This window comes from Hyla sarda, chromosome 5 (assembly GCF_029499605.1).
Source record: "Hyla sarda isolate aHylSar1 chromosome 5, aHylSar1.hap1, whole genome shotgun sequence".
In the NCBI taxonomy this organism is placed as follows: Eukaryota; Metazoa; Chordata; class Amphibia; order Anura; family Hylidae; genus Hyla; species Hyla sarda.
This window is the reverse complement of record NC_079193.1, coordinates 236,725,140-236,743,991: the sequence shown is the minus strand read 5'-3', so window position 1 is coordinate 236,743,991 and position 18,852 is coordinate 236,725,140. Positions and strand designations below refer to the sequence as shown.

At 42.9% G+C, this 18,852-nt stretch overlaps 1 protein-coding gene across 2 annotated transcripts in view; it reads left to right on the top strand.

Moving 5' to 3' along the window:
• KCNG2 (potassium voltage-gated channel modifier subfamily G member 2) overlaps positions 1 to 16,560 on the top strand; it is a 164,538-nt gene extending 147,978 nt beyond the window's left edge. For both annotated transcript variants that reach the window (XM_056521370.1, XM_056521372.1), the window contains one exon: positions 14,894 to 16,560. In XM_056521370.1, the coding sequence (XP_056377345.1) occupies positions 14,894 to 15,601 (708 nt within the window). In that variant the 3' untranslated portion in view covers positions 15,602 to 16,560. The remainder of the gene's footprint in view (positions 1 to 14,893) is intronic.
• Positions 16,561 to 18,852: the final 2,292 nt, after the last annotated feature.

The following is an 18,852-nucleotide window of genomic DNA, read 5'->3' as shown; positions in this document are numbered from 1 at the left end:
CTGTACGGGGCCCCGACAGCCCGCGAGAAGGGGGAGTGTCGACCTCCGCACTAAGCGGCGGCCGACACGCCCCTCAATACAACTCTATGGCAGAGCCGAAGCGCTGCCTTTGGCAATCTCCGGCTCTGCCGTAGAGAACTATTGAGGGGGCGTGTCGGCTACCGCTTCGTGCGGAGATCGACACCCGCTATCTGGCCGGAGAGCCTGGCCCCCGTACAGAGAGATCGCAGGGGGCCCCAGCGGTCGGACCCCCCGCGATCTCAAATTTATCCCCTATCCATAGGATAGGGGATAAGTTTTTCACCACTGGACTACCCCTTTAAAGGGGTATTCCGGCTTTATACATCTTATCCCCTATCCAAAGGATAGGGGATAAGATGTATGATCGCAGGGGTCCCGCCTCTCCATTCATGTCTATGGGAGGGGGCATGACGACCCTCCCATAGACATGAATGGAGGGGCGTGGCGTGATGGCACTAGGGGGCGTGGCCGTGACGTCACGTCCCTGTCTCGGAGGCAGCGCCCGGCACAGAATGCCGGGGGCTGCACCGAGATCGAGGGTCCCCAGCGGCAGGACCCCTGGGATCATACATCTTATCCCCTATCCTTTGAATAGGGTATAAAATGTATAAAGCTGGAATACCCCGTTGGTCCTATGGGACACACTTACCCATTGTTCCTTTGTTTGTATTTTTATAGTATCTGTAACTTTTTCTATTTGAAAATTTGAATAAAAAAGCTGGAATACCCCTTTAAAGGGATTTTGACACCATCAACACTTAGGAAAGGGGTAAGTGTACAATTGTGGGGAGCCTAGCAACTGGGAGGAGACATTATGCTACACCCTATAGTGTAAAAGAATGTTTCATTTTAAGAGACAGTTGCAATATGTTGACTGTATATGCTTTGTACATGCTATGCAGCTGTACTATATATATATATATATATATATATATATATATATATATATATATGCGTGTGTGTGTGTTGTACTATATGCATGCAAACATTTCTGATTGCGCACCTTTATGCCCATGGTGGCATGCACTGGGCCACAGTATTCCGTGATACTGTAGAACTTCAAAACTGCAGCAAATTGTGGAAAATAAGTCCCAATTCTGCTCCATTATGTAAGGCGCAGAGCCACAAAAAAATTTAGCAAGTAGTTTTTCTCACAAATTAGCTCATTGTGCAAAGGTCCCGCAGGGTTGTTTTTGCCACAAAATAATGTTAGTTTTTGTGGCAGTTTTTAATTAGTTTTTTTGAGACAAAAACAAAAGGATGGGAAAATGAGGAAGGATTTATGTCAGGGAACTCCCCAATGGATACCTCTACCATATAGCACTTTGGAGTGTCTGTCTAAAATACATTCTCTTGTAAAAAAAAAAAAAAAAAAAAAAAAAAAAAAAATGGATACAGCCAGCATATTTTTTTTTACAGGCTTTTGCTCCATAGAGTAATGCAGAGGTCTGCATTATTCTTTCCAACAGAAAAAAATCTAAACCAATATAAACCACACAAGTAGAGACAAAATGATACCTTTTTGGCCTCCACAGGGAGATTGGGGTCTATGAATACATTTGCCTATGCATTGCAAATGGATTACAAAAGTTAAAATGGATCGTGGCCTCAGTGCTGAGACCCCCTCAGATCGCTAGTTATAGCCGGATGAAGTGCATGGCAGTACTCTTCACTCTTTGGCTGGCTGTCTGATCTGACTGATGTGCTCCATTATAGTCTGTGGAGCACATTGGCGGGATTGGGTGACCAGCGGGGTTATGTAGCGCATTGCTGTGCACTTCACCCAGCTATAACTAGTAATAAAAGTTAATATATACTAGGGATCGACCGATATCGGTTTTTTAGGGCCGATACCGATAATCGGTGCAGGTTAGGGCCGATAGCCGATAACTTATACCGATATTCCGGTATAAGTTATCGGCTATTTAACCCCCTGCGACACCGCTGCAGATCATTGATTTAAAGCGGGCGCTTTAAATCAATGATCTGCAGTGGCTTTTGCGGGGCCATAGGCCGCCGCCACCACACGCTTCTCTCCCCCTACCTGTCAGGGTGCTCCGGGCCATCCATCCATCGTTCCTGTAGTGTCCGGGGGCGTTCCGGGTGGAGGGTGGTCTGGTCCGGGCTGTCCTTCTTCTCCGGCGGGCCTCTTCTCCACTCCGGGCAGGCTCCGGCCTAGTACGCTGCATAGACGTCGCTGCGCAGTGACGCCCGTGCGCAGCGACGCACCTGACGTCACGGCGTAGCGGCGTCTATGCAGCGTACTAGGCCGGAGCCTGCCCGGAGTGGAGAAGAAGACCGTGGTAGAAGAAGGACAGCCTCGACCGGACCACCCTCCACCTGGAACGCCTCCGGACACTATATGAAGGAAGGAGGGCCTGGACCACCCCCATTACGGGTAAGTTTAATTTTTTTATTCACTCTGAGGGTGGGGGAGGGGCCCGACCGGTATAGCGGTATGGGAAAAAATCCATACCGGCATACCGCCTAGCATCACGGTGGGGGGTGCGACGCGGTGCGGTGGGTCGGAGGTGCGGTGCGGCGGGTCGAGGGGGTGGCAGTCGCGGTGCGGTGGGGGCGGTGCGGGGGGGCGGGGCATTATCGGCTTATCGGCAAGATAATTGCTGATACCGATAATGCCCAAAATCGGGATTATCGGCCGATAATATCGGCCATACCGATAATCGGTCGATCCCTAATATATACATATCCGTTAATATATACATACCGATGCTTCTCCCCAGCATGCTTTGGTTTCTACCTTTGGAGGTACACTGGTACAAAACAGAAGTCATTCACTGGGCAAGACGTGATCCGGTTTGCTGAGGTGAGAGCCTGCGTCTTGTACATCACCTACACTTAGTATAAGGGATGATAAAATGCATTCATACACACCACTACTAAAGAAACACTAAACCTAGAAATACATGGTAGCAATACAAAGGAGATAACCTTGCCCCCACTTTTTATCAGCACTCCCAGATCATCAAAAGTGTTATTAGGATTCAAACCTCCTATTCTCAGACACGTAGTTTCTTCTTGGAGTTATTCCTAGCGAATTGCGAGATCCAGTGTGAGCAGATTTGCCTTTCAGTAATGCAGAATATAAGCACAGTATACTAAATAATCAGCCGATCCATTATCTTTAGAGCCCATAATACAACATTTGCTAGCAGGGAAAGTAATAGGAGGATGTGTATATCCTGCCCGTAGTCTCTGGTGTGTACAGTAACTTTTGTTGTGCCTCTAAATTAGATGATATTACATTCTTCCAGTGATCTACAGTCAGTCATGATTAGTTGGCCTTGTTATTATGCTCCAGAGATTTGCTTTTGTATCTTCAGAGACACTGTAGTAGCATTATATTATCTACTCCCCTAAGTGCTCGTTGTGAATATTGCATTGCACACGGTAATGAGTATACAGCAAGGTCAGAATTATGACAGTTATGGATTAATAAAGGTTTATTGTACTGGGAGATGTAAATACTCTGGCTGCCTTATGCTAAGAGATGGCTTTATGCCACCATCTTTATCTGTCATTTTATCTTAAACAATCAGGTTAAACTCTAACTGTAAGCAACAATTGAAAACTAATTATAAGAAATTATGGGATGCTATGTAGAACCCATGTGAATACATCTCACCGAAACATGAGTCATTCTAGAGATTGATTTCCATTACCATAATTAAGAGAAATTCTCCTTGGCCATGTTACCAAGCTGCGAGGAAACACTCTTTAGATTGTGCTATAGGAAGCGCTCAGTGGCTGAAGAGAGCCTATTATAATTACGTGCAGCGCTCACTTATTTTTGTGCCGCGAAGCAGTTCTTCCTACTGAGCTATACTGACCCAATTAAAGCCTCAACAAGTCCCTTCTTACGTACCACAATAACCTGGATGCAAAACACCATAAGCAATGGCCTGCAGGGCACCAAAGATGATGTGTTTTTTTTTCGTAAGATGGCGCTGTTAAGCCAAACACTTCTGATGTTCCCTATCAAAAAATAAATAAATCTAGTATTCCATTCTTATCTTTCATGTTTGGATAGAACTGCAGCTAATTTTAGCCATTATAATCCAAGATTTACTAAAGTGTTAATTCTTCTCTCCGGCATATTCTCTTATATAGTAAAGGAGAACAAGTCTGTTTTAGAATCATCTTCAGTTTGCCTTCTCGTACATAAAGATTTTATAGGAATGGGAATTTGATATCAAGCACTGTATTCAGGAGGCAGTTCTACATCAAACTAAATATTAATGGTCTGCAACTAGGAAAAGAACTGTGGCCAGAGCTGGGAAAAGCGTAAAATGCCACTACACACATTATGTTTTCATCCAGAAAATGCTGCTTTATTTCTATTTATATTCTCATATGCAGAAAGTGATGCTGTTGAGAATCAACTTTTGCCATACAATTTTTGGTCACAAAATATATTCCTAGATTATTATGTCACAAAGACGTAAAAAAAATTTAAGGTCACAAGAAGCGTCTACTGTAAAGTGATCCAATATCACAAAACAAGCACAAAACCACAAATGATGTCTCTTAAAGGGAATATGTCAGTTCTCATGCTCAGAACTAAGACATTGGTGGATAGCCGATAGGAAAATAAAACAAATGATTCCTTTTTTCTTACAAGCTAAAGATTTGTAGACAAAGTGACCCTTATGTACTAAGAGTGGAGTGGAGTGGAGTTTTCTTTGTGGGTTTCAATTCCCTACAGTTTTTTTTCCCACTGTATTTACTAAGGTTTCCCTACATTTTCCACTTTCAAAAACAAAAATGTAGCCAGCACCTAAACTCAATACACGGGTGCACGCTGCTGTGGTAAGTACAAAACATGTAAAAAAATAAATAAATAAAAAATAAAAAAAGAAGATGGCAGCAGCACACTTGGTCAACAAACTGGAGGCTATTAGCGCACCTTTTGATCAAAACGTTTCCCCCCATCCACCACGCGGAGGTGGCCTCATATCGGATGGGACCCTAACATTCACTCACCTCAGGCTGGGTGACATGCTGGATCCACTAACAACCCAAAACCACCTCCTGTGAAATAGGGGAGGGGATGCACGGCTACAGAGGGAGCCACTCCCCCCAAATTGCACAGTAAAAACAAAAAAAACTAAAATGTAGCCAGCACCTAAACCCAATACACAGGTGCAGGCTGCTGTGGCAAGTACAAAACATAAGAAAAAAAAAAATGGCAGCAGCACACTTGGTCAACAAAATGGAGGCTCTTAGCGCACCTTTTGATCAAAACGTGTCCCCCCCATCCACCACGCGGAGGTGCCTCCATTTTGTTGACCAAGTGTGCTGCTGTCATTTTCTTTTTTTTTACATATTTTCCACTTTCCCTACACTTTGCTTTTTTTTACATATGCTCTGATCTGTACGGTTTTCCTCAGCTAAAATCCACCACATTTTCCCCATGGCCATGCCTCTTTTTCAGGTTTTCTTAATAAAAAAACAGTTAGTCAGGATTTTTTCAATTCTGGCACAAATTCTATTCATTATTTTTTTTGTTTTTTACACATGCTCTGATCTGTCTGGTTTTCCTCAGCTGAAATCCACCACATTTTTTGTGGAAACCTTATAATATAAATATATGGAAATATAAATTTTTTTGTGACCACACCCCTTTATCCAATGGCCATGCCCCTTTTTCCCCTCAATACTGGAGCAAATTATGGCGCAAACAGTTGAGCTGCAGCATCCATGCCTCCTCCTCCACACCTCTTTGCATGATTGATTTACAGCTAAGAGCTATATCTGCCTGTGTCTGTAGCTCTGAGTTCAACCCCTTAAGTACATGTGCCGTAAATGCACGGCGCTGCATAGCGTCATTAAGCGCACAGCGCCTTACATTTACGGCGCGGCTGTGACACGAGCTCAGGAACTGCGCTCGCTTCATTCCCGGCGGGTCCTGGCGGCTGTCAGCAGCCACGGACCTGCCGGTAATGGCAGACATCAGTGATCGCGCTGATGTCTGCCATTAACCCCTCAGGTGTCGTGATCATTACAGATCACGGCATCTGCGGCAGTGCGCAGGGATCAGATCAGCCAAGATGGCGGACGGAGGTCCCCTCACCTGCCTCCGTCCATCTCCCGGGGTCTTCTGCATTGATCAGCCTTCCAGCAGACCAGAGCAGAAGATCGCCGATAATACTGATCAGTGCTATGCCCTATGCATAGCACTGAACAGTATTAGCAATCTAATGATTGCTATAAATAGTCCCCTATGGGAACTAAAAAAGTGTAAAATAAATGTAACAAAAAGTTTTAAAAAATGTGAAAAAGCCCCTCTTCCCCAATAAAATTTAAAATCACCCCTTTTCCCCATATTAATACAAAAAAGCGTTAAAAACTATAAATAATAAACATATTTGGTATTTTTGTGTGCGTAAATGTCCGAACTATATAAAAAATATAATTTTAATGATCCTCTACAGGGAATGGCGTAAACGTTAAAAAAAAAAAGTCAGCTTTTTTGTCAAACTGCAAAAAAATGCAAAAAAAATCTAATAAAAAGCGAACAAAAAGTCATATACACGCAAACGCGGTACCAAAACAAACTACAGATCATGGTGCAAAAAAATTTGCCCTCTTATGTCCCTGAATATGGAAAAATTTGAAAGTTACAGGTGGTCAAAATCGCACAACTTTAAACCTATTGATTTTGTAAACAAAGTTTGCGATTTAAAGCAGTACAATAATAGAAAAGTATGTAACCATGGGTATTATTTTAATCGTATTGACCCAGAGAATAAAGAAAACCTGTAATTTTTACTGTAAAGTGTACAGCGCAAAACCCCCCAAATTTGCATAATTATGATATTCATTTACATTTCCTTACACAAAAAATGATTTTTGGGGTTTACCATACATTTTAGGGTAAAATTAGTGATGTCTTTACAAAGTACAACTGGTCAAGCAAAAAACAAGCCCTCATATGGGTCTGGGAATGGAAATATAAAAGAGTTATGAATTTTAGAAGGCGAGGGGGAAAAAACAAAAACGCAAAAATAAAATTGGCTGTGTCCTTAATTAAGGTGAAAATGTGCTGAGTCCTTAAAGGGGTACTCCGCTGCCCTGTGTCGGAAGCTCCGCTCCCCAGCGTCCGGAAGTTTATTGTTCCGGATGCTGTGTGCGGGCTTCCGTGTTCAGGGCTGCCCCTTGTGACGTCACGCCCGACCCCTCAACGAAAGTCTATGGGAAGGCCATCGCGCCCCCTTCACATAGACTTTCGCTGAGGGGGCGAACAATAAACTTCCGGACGCTGGGGAGCGGAGCTTCCGACACAGGGCAGCGGAGTACCCCTTTAAGGGGATACAGCTGACAGATTTTATTTAAGAGGGTACTGTACTTAATTTTACAAGGCCAAGGGTGAAGTCCCTGGAAAAGTTTTGAAGTCACAAAGAGTCTCTTGCTAAGACAGTTGATGTTAAAAAGGTACTTAGCATCAAGGCAAAAGAAGTCAAGTGTAATGGTTTTATAAAGACAATTGATGTCACTGAGCCAGTAGTAACATCTCCTGCAAAGCAGAATGATGCCCCAAAGCTTATGTTTCTTTTTTGTAGTCCTCTCCCATGTTAATAATGCTGTCTTCTCTTTTGGATACTCGTACAGTGTTTTCCTGCATTGCCTGTCACTCTGCTTTGGGCTTGTAGATCTTGGCACTGGACCATACTCTTTCTCAGCCAGTTATCTAGTTCTTTCTGGTCTTCTCAGACACTGACATCATGCACCACAATCCCTCATGAAGACTGTTTCTTGTTTTCTCTGGGGCTCTCAGAAGTCAGAAGTCAATCTACCTGTCAACAGTTGGCCCTGATCAACTCTGCTCATGGAGTGTACACAGATTATATAGTTTTTATAGGTATTCGGAAGGTTATATAGTACAAAGCTGCATTATTGTACACAGATAACCCTTCTGAATTCTCCCTTGTTACCAGTACAGTGACCCCCCTGACCTACAATGTCCCCGACATACGATCATTTCAACATACGATGGACTCTCAGAGGCCATCGCATGTTGAAGGCAGCATCAACATACGATGCTTTTGTATGTCGGGGCCATCGCATAAACGGTTATCCGGCAGCGCAGACTGCTTCAGCTGCCTCCGGATAGCCGTTTACGGTGCCCCGTGTGGTCCGCTGATGATCACTTACTTGTCCTTGGGGCTCCGGCGCGTCCTCTTCGGGATCCCCTGCATTGTCGGCGCTCTCCATCATCATCATCACGCCGCTGCGCACGCCGTCCTGTCATCCAATAGGAGTGGCGTGCGTAGCGACGTGATGGCAGCGACGGAGAGCGAGGATGCTGGGGAAGCAGAGGCCTTACTGGAGCGTCGGGGACATCCCGGGGATGCGGCGACAGCGATGGAGGGTGACATCCAGGGCAGCGGTGACGAGCGATGGGGACACGTGAGTATAACTTCCTATACCAGTGGTCTTCAACCTGCGGACTGTTGGCTGTCCGGGCATGCTTGGTGTTGTAGTTTTGCAACATCTGGAGGACCACAGGTTGTAGACCACTGTCCTATACTTTACATTGCACGGATCCCTCAACATATGATGGTTTCAAAAAACGATGGTCCATTTGGAACGGATTAACATCGTATGTTGAGGAACCACTGTACTGTTATAATTATTGGTGATGTGTTCCGGGGCCAGTCATGTCCTGCACGGCATAACATATTGATCATGTCTCTAGTATGGGTAAGCTGATGATCTCTTCCCTTCTTTCTCTGCTCAACATGTGCTACTAAATATATGTATTGTTTCCATTGGTAGTATGCTCCAAATTTTGAATAGATGTCATATAGTAGAGTGTTTATTATAAAGGAAACTTGTCCATTAGAAGGTTTCTTTTTTGCCCTTGGATTATCTAATTCTTTATAACTTTTTTCCATGGAAAATGTCAGCACTGCAGGAAGGGTAACCGATATACTACTGTAGGAATTGTGAGACCTACTGTGTAGATCAATTGCAATTTCATGGTTACAGTATAATGGTAGCAGTTATGTAAGACAGCTTTATGTAACACTACTGTACCGAAGTAAGATTTGTGGTCTCGGAGAAGTGTGAAGCTGAACAAGTAGTTTTCTAATTGAATTTTGTTTACTTACTTACAAACATTCACTATGTACTAAAATCCAGTGCCATATGCAACATGTGAGATATAGCTTGTTTAGGTTGTTAAAGGGGTACTCCGGTGGAAAACTATTTTTTTTTTTTTTTAAATGAACTGGTGCAAGAAAGTTAAACAGATTTGTTACTTATTTCTATTTAAAAATAGCTGCTGTACGCTCCACAGGAAGTTCTTTTCATTTTGAATTTATTTTCTGTCTGACCACAGTGCTCTCTGCTGACACCTCTGTCCATGTCAGGAACTGTCCAGAACAGGATAGGTTTTCTATGAGCATTTGCTCCTGCTCTGGACAGTTCCTGAAATGGACAGAGGTGTCAGCAGAGAGCACTGTGGTCAGACAGAAAAGAAATTAAAAAAGAAAAGTGGAAAAGTAATTTTGTAAACATGAAGAAAACAGGAGATCAGGGGACCAGACTGAGCCGAATGGAAGCTGTGGAGGACCGGATGTAGGCACATATATATATTTTTTTCCATTTTATCCTGGACCCAGTAACATATAATTAAAAAAGAAAAGCTGGAATACCCCTTTAAACCAAGAATCAATTATTCAGTGAAATGTATTGGCTGATGTGCCAGAAGCTTGGCATTAAAACTAGAGAAGAGAACTAGAAGAAGGGTTCTACCTGTACCTGAAGTTACCTGAGGCTGCACTACTGGCAGGTCCTTGTGTGGCATCATTTGTAAGTTCATGTTTATTTTCTTATGACTTGAAGCGTACCTGTCAGATCCAACAAAAACATTTTCTTTTTAATATATCACTTTCTACCTAATCCTGACCATGTACATCTAATTTTTCATGTCTGGCACCTTTATTTTTTTTTTTATTATACTTTTAATTTAGCTCTCTAGTCTGAATTCCTCTCAAAGGGAGGGGGCGTGGCCTCACTGTGCAGGTCTCCGCCCCCTCCCTCAGTATGCTGTCTGCTCACATCTCCCCTAGCATTAGCAAAACTACAACTCCCAGCTTGTCCTCACTGACAGTAGCCGACAGTGGGAGGATTTTTCCTCCAGCTGTGAGCCCTGCGCTCACAGCTGTCAATCAAGGAAGTGTGTCCCTGACATAGGTGATGACGCATGGACACAGCAGGACTAGTATGTGACCAAGCAGGCAGGGGGGGCAGTTGTTTGACTGGCTTTTTCAGTGTGAAATACTGAAAATTCTCTAATGAAAGCAATTACAAAACCTATTGGTATTGCATGCCTTACAACATATCAAAAGTTTTTGTATCGGACAGTGACCATTTAAAGGTTTTCTGTGTATAAAAATATTTTTAAAGGACCCCTTGTGGACAAAAAAAAAGAAGCATACTCACGTACCCTGCAGTCTTACTGGCTCCCCCTCCCGATGCTTCTTCCTGTGTCGTAGTGAGCATACAGGTACTGCCCATTCTAGCAATCACGGGCCAGTATGCCTGATGAAGCTGCCATTGCGCAGTGAAACGCAGTGCATGATGGTCCAATACTTCAACTTACGTGGTGGTTTTGATCAGCACCAGTGAATTCCTGTCCATTGTCCATGAAGTGTATCCTTTGTCTTTGCGGAATCATAGGCCTCAGCAGTGAACCAGCTTAGTTAGTGATCAGCTTAGCAGACAATTCCTGCATGGTCACCACATCACAGGAAGCAGAAGGAAGCCAAGAGAACACAGAAGTGGCATTGCTAGCCAATAAGATTCGGGCATGTGCCCAGGATCAAAGCATCAGTGTCTCAAATCTTTTACCTAGGGCTTCACTTGCCAAGTGCCCAGGACACTCTTGAGCACCACAGACAGCTCTGTATAACCGTGCAGTTTTCATTCCTTTTATTCCGGTTGTGACAGGGAAGGGTAGCTAATTTTTCCTCCCCACTATTGGATTTGCATACTGTGCTCTCTGCTTTTGTACAGGTGCATGGTCTTACAGGAAGCAGGAAGTCTAGAGGCCTTCAGCTGATGAAAAGGTGTAGTGGCTACGGGCTTTCTAAAGGAGGAAAGTGATAAGGGGACCTGGCTACCTAAAGGAGGAAACTACTGAGGGGACCTGGCTACCTAAAGGGGGAAACAGCTGAGGGGACCTGGTTACCTAAAGGAAGAAACTACTGGGGGGACCTGGCAACCTAAAGGAAGAAACTACTGGGGGGACCTGGCAACCTAAAGGAGGAAACTACAGGGGGGACCTGGCTACGTAAAGGGGGAAACTACTAGGGGACCTGGCAACCTAAAGGGAAAAACTGTTTGGGGGACCTGGCTACCGAAAGGGGGAAACTAATGAGGTGACCTGGCTACCTAAAGGAGGAAACTACTGAGGTGACCTGATTATGTAAACGGGGGAACTACGGGGGACCTAGCTATCTAAAGGGGGAAACTACTGAGAGGACCTGACAACGTAAAGGGCGACACTACTGGGGGGGACATAGCTACTTAAAGGGGGAAACTAATGAGGCAACCTGGCTACTTAAAGGGGTAACTACTGAGGGGACCTGGCTACGTAAATGGGGAAATTACGGAAGGGACCTGGCTACATAAAAAGGGAAACTACTGGGGAGACCTGGCTACCAAAAGGGGGAAACTACTGAGGGAACCTGGCAACCTAAAGGGGAAAACTAATGTGGCAACCTGGCTCTAAAGGGGAAACTAATGAGATGACCTGGTTACCTAAAGGGGGACTAGAGATTAGTCAGAGATGATCAGAAACTGCATTCATACATAGTATGATTTACTGAAATGGAATGGATAATCTAGAATCTCCTATTTCAAAGTATCTATGGCCTCTTATTTACAATAATAATCATGATAATAATGTATCTGTATTTTATACAGGGTGTTCTGCCATACACTGTGATGTATGGGTGCATATTCCTACAGATAGTGGTATAGTGTTCATTACAAGAACCATGAGCTGAAAATATATAGACACTACCCACATCATCACTGCCTGTATCCCTCTCATCAAGTCAGTGGCAAGATGACAGATCATTCACGATATATTTATCAGCGATGTGCAGTGTAGAAAAGCAATATTGATATTCTGCACCAACAAGACTTCTATATTATACACAGCATCTAGAAGTGAGTTTGTGTAACCTTCTCCACCTCAGTGATTTTCATCAGCCTCAAGATTCACTAAACACAGATCTGTTAGGTCACATTTGAACCTGACGTGTGACATTTTTGGATCAGGATATAATACTTTAAAATACTCAAAGTGTATAAAGAACCAAGCTGACATTTTGAGGACAGTGGGAAAAAATGCAGAGCCACCATTTTTATTTGGACTTATTATGGAGAAAAGGTAGTGCCGAGTTTTCTTTTATCATTCTGCTAGTTGGACAATTATATAACAGCTAGGAAACTATTACATGAAACCAACTTGCAGTGTGCCTTCAGGAAATCTGTGATCCTGGTCAAGTTCTATAACTTTACAAACTGGAAATAATATGTAAGTAGGATGCTGATGTGAAGTAGGGACACTGAGGGTATGTGATGATAAATCTTATGTCATTTTCAAAGGGGCACACTATGGGTGTTTACAACCAACAGATGTAATAATACTTGTCAATATAGCGATACTGTCATTAAAAACCTTGTTAATCACTTTGGGTCTCACTCCTGAGACCCGCTGCGATTGTGAGTTATTAGCTGGGAAAGCGAGCAGCATTGTGCTCCACTCCCAGGCCAGCTGAGAGATACGTGCATTTCTCTGCATTGACTTCTATGCAGAGTACGTGCCTAGCTGCCCAATAATTCACTAATGCAACATTAAAGGGGTACTCCGGTGGAAACCAATTTTTTTCTAATCAACTGGCTCCAGTAAATTTAAACAGATTTGTAAATTATTTCTATATAAAAATCTTAATCCTTCCAGTACTTATCAGCCGCTGTATGCCCCACAGGAAGTTGTATGGTTCTTTCCTGTCTGACCACAGTGCTCTCTGCCGACACCTTTGTCCATGTCAGGAACTGTCCAGGGCAGGAGAAAATGCCCATAGAAAACCTATCTTGCTCTGAACAGTTCCTGACATAGACAGAGGTGTCAGCAGAGAGCACTGTGGTCAGACAGAAAAGACATTTAAAAAGAAAAGAACTTCCTCTGGAGCATACAGCAGCTGATAAGTATTTGTAAAAGTAATTTACAAATCTGTTTAACTTTTTGGCACCAGTTGATTTAAAAAAAAAAAAATGTTTCCCACCGAAGTACCCCTTTAAGCCCTGTCAGCATGTTATCCCTTTTAAACATTTATGCATCAATAGCATAGAATCTGTAGGTCATGAAACTACAAAAATGGTGGAGATTCTTTTTATCATAATACACAGCCCTGACCTTTGCAGTGCCAGGCAAGGATGGGAATTGAGAGTCTCGCAGTGATGGGAGTCCAATAAGAGTTGAAAGTTCAAATAACAAATAGTATCACCAGTCCCCAACTTGAAATAACAATGCAATATATGCACCGTATACTTCAGAGCTCTATTGGGCTCTACAAACAACTCAGAGTTACACAAATAAACCTTTAGCTTAGTTGTAGTAAAAAGAAAAATACCCAGAAAAGCTTGACTCACAGTACTGTTGAACGTTTCTCTTAGCTTTTCTTCTATTATTCGTTATAAAGTATCTTACAAGATAAATAAAGTGCTTTAGCCAGAAAGAAAGATGCATCTCTGTGCAAGCAGAAGCAGTAACATTTAAAGGAGAAGTATCATGATAGAAAACATATCCTCTATCCACAGGATAGGGGATAAGTTTTAGATTGTAGGGGTCCGACAGGCCTCCTCCATGTATCTCTATGGGAGAGTCGTTCGGCTATCTCTGGCTGAAAAGGGCATGTCGGCCGCAGTCGGACTACCCACAATCGAAAACTTATCCCCTATAGGGGATACGTTTTCTTCCATTATATATATATATCTCCTTTAATGTTTTACGGGTGGCCTCCTATAGGAGTATTTTTTACTACAACTAAGCTAAAGGCTACATGATTGTCCTACAATGTGTAACCTTAACACAAGTTGAAAGACAGAGGTGGAAAAAGAATAATTAAAGGGAACATGTCATCACTTTCATGCTGCCTGAGCTACGAGTCATTGGAGTGATTCCCAGCGGCTCTTCCCCACCAGCCTTGATTTAATGGATCTCTCCCTGTTTCAGTTTTGGGAGAGCTCTTTGAATAATTGTTGGTTGGGAAGGGGGGACTACTGGAGACTCAATGTTCAGGCAGTATGAAAGTGAGGACAAATTTCCTGTAAATTCAGGCACTCTCCTTTAGGTGCTCTGTGACCAGACATTCAAGGGACTACAGTATGAGAAACATACAGCTAAGCTTGGAAGAGAAATGCTGCAAACCGTTCACTGTACAGGATTGATGAGAACACTCGTGTTCTTACTTGTCTGAGGTATAATTTAATTGTCCATTACTTTGTTTTACTACTTAGACAAAGTGTTGGCCAAAAAGGAAATTAAATGTTCTAACATACTGTACAGAGTGGAGCTATAACAAAAAAATAAATCCTGTATAACGATGAATCATGGGAAAGTTTAAAAAATATGGAATAAGTAAACCTACTATTGCCTTGCTTTTAGGTTTTAGACATGGAAATATGTTTACATAACAATTGGCGTTCTACTCGTAGAATAGTAATGATTTCAGATATTATACTATAAAGTATTAATATAAAGAATGTATTTTATGAGGCATTTCGGGTTTACAAATACTAACAGTTTTTTGTGCATGTTTTTATTTTTCAGGGAGAATGTTCACAGAAGTGCTACAATATTTTTGTACTAGAGACAGTTTGCGTTGCTTGGTTTTCCTTGGAATTCATCCTACGCTTTATCCAGGCTGAGAGCAAGTGTGTATTCTTAAGAACGCCACTCAACATAATTGACATGATGGCCATCTTGCCTTACTACATTACTCTAATAGTGGATTCACTTTCAACTGAAAAAAGTGGAGGAACGGGAAACAAGTACCTGGAAAAGGTGGGCCTGGTTCTTCGTGTACTCCGGGCTTTGCGCATCTTATATGTTATGAGGCTAGCCAGACATTCTCTTGGGTTGCAAACACTTGGCCTCACAGTAAAAAGATGCACAAGAGAATTTGGACTCCTCTTACTTTTTTTGTGCGTTGCGATGGCCTTGTTTTCTCCTCTTGTTTATTTGGCCGAGAATGAACTTGGTGCCAAACAAGAGTTTACCAGTATCCCCGGGAGTTACTGGTGGGCAGTAATCTCCATGACAACTGTGGGCTATGGGGATATGGTTCCACGAAGCATTCCAGGACAGGTAGTGGCATTGAGCAGCATTCTAAGTGGAATATTACTTATGGCGTTTCCAGTCACCTCCATATTTCACACATTTTCTCGTTCTTATACTGAACTGAAAGAACAACAGCAAAGAGCAAGCAGACAACTACACAGACTAGAAGAAAGGGAGCAGTGCGCTAGTTTGGATTAGGCCATCCTCTAAGTAATTTAAAGGGGTACTCTGGCCCTAAGACATAAGGGACCCCCGCTATCTCGCATGCAGCACCCACCTATGGGAGCTGCAGCCTTGGAGTCTGCCGGGTCATGACTACAGGGCCGGAGTATCGTAACGTCACGACTCCGCCCCCGTGTGACATCATGCCCCGCCCCCACAATGCAAGTCTATGGGAGGGGGCGTGACGGCCGTATGGGTAGGGGATAAGATGTCTTAGGGCCGGAGTACCCCTTTAATATTTTATGGGGGGGGGGGGAAACGAGGGCCTAAACCTAAACAGGTAACAGCATTTTAACTGGATTAGGACTTAGTATACACTTGGAGATGATAAAAAGTTGTAGACAATTTATTGATTACATTGTTCTTTTTTTGTTGTTGAATTTTGTACTATTTAAAATTTGTCAAAGGATTGGGTTCCATAGTACTTAATAAAGAATTATGCTTAGCTACACTAGATTCTAGTGTAAAAAAATATATATTTCCAACAATTTTTTCCAACAATTTATAGAACCGGACTAAGTTTGGCACCTGCCTTGTGAATTCCGTTTTTCTGTTCAATCATTGGATCAGAAAAATTGCATTCAATTCACAATGGATCTGGTTCCATCATGATGTCTGTGGATTTGGCGGGACAAATAGTGCTGCATGCTGTGCTAGGCTTCCTGTCAAAGGTAACGGGATCGGCAGTGGAGGCTCTGAATGCAAATGTGAACTGAGCTTTAGCTGCGCTATTATATAAGAGAATATTAATCTAATATTTCATGGTCATTTGCAAAACTTGTTTTTGTTTTTAAAGCTTTAATGTAAAATTTAAACATATTACGCTTAATATATTTGTATGTGTAATTCTGTAAATAAATTTATATTTTTACTGGCTACAAAATAGTTCTTCCTATATGAAATAAAATAAAGTTTAAAAAAGAAGTAAGATATCTAAAAGGATAATGGTTTGTTTCCGAGTTATTTGTTTTGCTTTAAGAAAATATTTATTATTATTATTTTTATACATTTCCCTTTTACTACATTTCACATGATGCCTCTGGCTTTTAAGAGACAAAATGGACAGAAGTTCATCACTGCTCATGCTCGGAGTCCTATTTAATACAGTAAGTGACATCAGAATTATCCCCTAACTCGCACTGCAGATTCTCAGTGTATTCTGATGTGATACATTTTCAGTCTGTCTCCTTTCTCCCTCTCAGCTGTTACGAGTGGGGGAGAGCAGTGTCACGCTAGATATACAAGTGAATCTGCACACAGCGGAAACAGCCATTATGAGTCAGGGGAGTTTTACAACTCTGAAGCTAATCAGTTTATGGACTTACAATAAATCATCAAGTTGTAAACATCTATTTATAAATATCTCAGTGTGAAAATTTAGACTATTATCTATACCATACAAAGTGGCATTGGTCAGTGGTTGGGTTATGTCTGCAATAATGGGAATTACCAGTACAATGAGGAGACAGACTTCCTATAGTATTTAAGAAGTATCTCTGTGGCTGCCTTTATTGGATTCTGTAATGATCACAATACAGTTACATAAGGTGGTCAATCTTAGCAGTACCTTAAAAGAACTGAAGGTTGCAACTAAAAATTGCAGACTGTAGATGTTCTAACACCAGAGACATTCCTTAACCATAAAATAAACCATGAAATAAGCTTGAGATAAAGTATCCCCCTCTTACAATTCAAAAATAAAGGTATCATTTCTTCTTGTTATGTACCATTATCAATATGTATAATACTCCTACAATATAGTACTATATAAAGCATTTAGTATTTCCTAGCTCATCTAATGACATTTAAAGTACCTGTTATATTGTAGATAACAACATTATTTGTATATTAGTAATGTACATAGGTTAAAGAAAATTGTAAATGCAGTCCCTGCAGGAATTGCCCGTGTGTCTCTGTGAAGAGACCAAATACAGGAAGGGCAGGACAAGCAGGGCTCTGTGCAGGCTCCTGGCTTGTCAATAGTCCTGATGTGTGAGCCGGGGGCGTGTCACAGAGACTCAATGTACAGAGCCCTGCTTGTCCTCAGTGTACAGAGCCCTGCTTGTCCTCAGTGCACAGAGCCCTGCTTGTCCTCACTGTACAGAGCCCTGCTTGCCCTCAGTGTACAGAACCCTGCTTGTCCTTACTGCACAGACCCCTGCTTCTCCTCAGTGTACAGAGCTCTGCTTGTCCTCAGTGTACAGAGCCCTGTTTGTCCTTACTGCACAGAGCCCTGCTTGTCCTCAGGGTACACAGACCCACTTGTCCTCACTGCACAAAGCCTTGCTTGTCCTCACTGCACAGAGCCCTGCTTGTCCTCAGTGTACATGGCCCAACTTGTCCTCACTGCACAGAGCCCTGCTTGTCCTCAGTGTAAAGAGCCCCGCTTGTCATCAGTATAAAGAGCCTTGCTTGTCCTCAGTGTACAGAGCCCTGCTTGTCCTCACTGCAGAGCCCTGCATGTCCTCAGTGTACAGAGCCCTGCTTGTCCACTCACCCTTCTTGTATTTTGTCTCTGCACAAAGACACACCAAGCCAGGATTTTTCCACCCAAATATTTACATATTTTAACCAATGTATATTAAAAATATACCTATGATGGTGATTATTATAATTTTTTTAAACCTGTGTAAAGGAAGAATGGTGCAGTTGCCCGTAGCAACCAGATTGCTTCTTTCATATTTACAGGCCACTTTAACCCCTTAAGGACCAAGGACATACTGGTACGTCCTGGGTCCTTTCCCTTTCTATAATGCGGGGCCACGCAAAAAATAAGCCATCATTTGGATTTTTAGGTGCAAAATTGATAGTTATGATTTTTTAAAGGTAAGGAGGAACAAATGAAAGTGCAAAAACAGAAAAACCCCATGTCCTTTAAAGGACAACTGCAGCGGCATTACACTTATCCCCTATCCACAGGATAGGGGATAAGTGTTTGATCGCGGGGGTCCGACCGCTGGGACCCCCTCCCGATCTCCCTAACGGGGCACCGCCATAAGCGCTCATGGTGAATGCTAAGGCGCGTAGCGTCGACCTAGAAGTCGACTCTGACGCCCCGTCTCCTCCCTGTCCCCATACAGTTCTATGGGGGATGCGGGGAGGCACGAATGCTGCCTCCCCGCCTCTCCCATAGAGATGTATGGAGGAGGCGTGCCAGCCGCAATGTCATGCTGCGGCTGGCACGCCCCCTGCACGGGAGAGCCACGGCCCCGTACAGGAGATCGCCG